The sequence below is a fragment of the Ziziphus jujuba genome, chromosome 12 (assembly GCF_031755915.1).
Source record: "Ziziphus jujuba cultivar Dongzao chromosome 12, ASM3175591v1".
Classification (NCBI taxonomy): domain Eukaryota; kingdom Viridiplantae; phylum Streptophyta; class Magnoliopsida; order Rosales; family Rhamnaceae; genus Ziziphus; species Ziziphus jujuba.
In genome coordinates, this window is record NC_083390.1 from 13,161,415 (window position 1) to 13,163,225 (window position 1,811).

The 1,811-nt window shown below is 33.3% G+C and overlaps 1 protein-coding gene across 1 annotated transcript; it reads left to right on the forward strand.

Moving 5' to 3' along the window:
* Nucleotides 1-693: 693 nt before the first annotated feature.
* LOC107428915 (uncharacterized) lies at nt 694-1,209 on the forward strand. Its single transcript, XM_016039515.2, has one exon. It carries the CDS (start codon nt 694-696, stop codon nt 1,207-1,209), a length of 516 nt encoding a protein of 171 aa, XP_015895001.2.
* The last annotated feature ends 602 nt before the right edge of the window (nt 1,210-1,811 follow it).

The following is a 1,811-nucleotide window of genomic DNA, read 5'->3' on the forward strand; positions in this document are numbered from 1 at the left end:
TAGTTATGTGGTGCCCAAATGGATAAGCATGACCGCATTTTATTGGATTGGATCTAAAATAATTTCGAAATTTTAATGAGTTTGTACAATCCAACGTTGACAATGCTTAAATATTAAAGATAATTTTGAAATTAAATTAATAATTATTACATTCAATTTTGATAACATTAATAATCCTCCCAACGAGGCTCTGCTAGTGTTATTCAAAGACCAAAGATTATTGAAACAATAGTTGATTTCTAAAATCAATTCTGAATGATGTGTTTTTGTGTACTATGAGAAGGCTCAATCTAAAGAGATAGATTTTTAAGGAGTCTTTGACTCATCTTACCTTTTCTGGTAGCTGACTTGGTATGACACTATACATATCGGGTTCAAAAAGTTTTAATTTTTTAAATCAATTTTGATTGGTATGTATTTGTGTTATCTAAGAAAGCATTGTCTAAGGAAGTAGGTTTTTAAGGAGCTGAGACCCACCTTACCTTTCCTGAATGTTAACTTAGTAGGACACTAAAACATACCATGTCAAAGTTTAATTTATGATAAATGTCTTGCCCAACATAAGTATTTGTAATGAAAATTAAATTATTGTTACAATAAACATTAATAATAGGGAGTTTAAGAAATCTACATATTTATATGCTTGTTGTGTTGATTACGTGTTAATATGTGTGCATTTGTAATTTTTAGAAAATGTCATTCTTTAATCCTCTAGCTACAATTTTGAGTCAAAAACCATTGGATGAAAATAACTACGACCTATGGAAAACCAATCTTTATATTGTCCTTAATTTTGAGAGAATAAAATTCATTACAGCAACTCCGAAACCCCATGAGCCCGTTGCTAATGCTTCAGAGGAAACTAAAAAGCAATTTGTAGATTGGCAATGGGCAAATATGATAGCTTGCTATTATATTCTTGCCAACATTGCAGAACATCTACAGAAGCAACTTGATAATCTCGAGTGTGTATTAGAAATAGTTCAGACTCTAGATGAGATGTTTGCTAAAAGTAACAGTACTACTAGACAAGCAGCCATCAGGGCACTAATGAACAGTCGAATGATTGCAGGAAATGTACAAGACAATTGTCTAAAGATAATGGCACACATCAGTACTGCGAAAATGATGGAGGCTAAGCTGGAACAAGAGATGAAGATTGACATAATCTTGGAATCTCTACGGATAGATTTAGTCTGTTCAAAATAAACTATAATATGAACAAACTGAAGCTTACACTTGTTAAATTGATGCATGAGCTTGAGAATGCTGAAAGGTCTCTTGAGAAGCAAGGAAGTACATATCATGCTGAAAGTTCCTCAAAACCTAAAGGGAAACCTAAGGGTGGAAAAAAGACCAAGAAGCATAAGGAAATGGATCCAGCTATCAAACCAGCTGCAATGAAGAAGCCGAAAGGCAAGTACTTCAAGTACGATCAGAAAGGTCACTGGAAGAAGGATTGTCTAAATCATGTATCGGTAGTCTAAATGTTGTTAAAGCTTATTTAGTGGAGAATTACAATGATAAATGGATAATTGACTCAGGAGCCACTAACCATACTCTTTGCAGTGGTTCAAACAAAGCAGCCCATTCAGTAAAGGACAAAGAAGCTTGAAGTTGGGAAACCGGAAATATGTCTCCGTAAGGGCAATAGAGCTAGTAGAGTTATGTTGTGATAATAAAATTTTAAGTTTATCAAATTGGTTTAGACAATCCTATCTGTGAGGGGAAGATTTTAAAAGGAATTTGGTTTCTATCAATTGTTTAAATGAACATGGTTTAACAGTGTAGTTTAATTCCTCAGTTTCAAC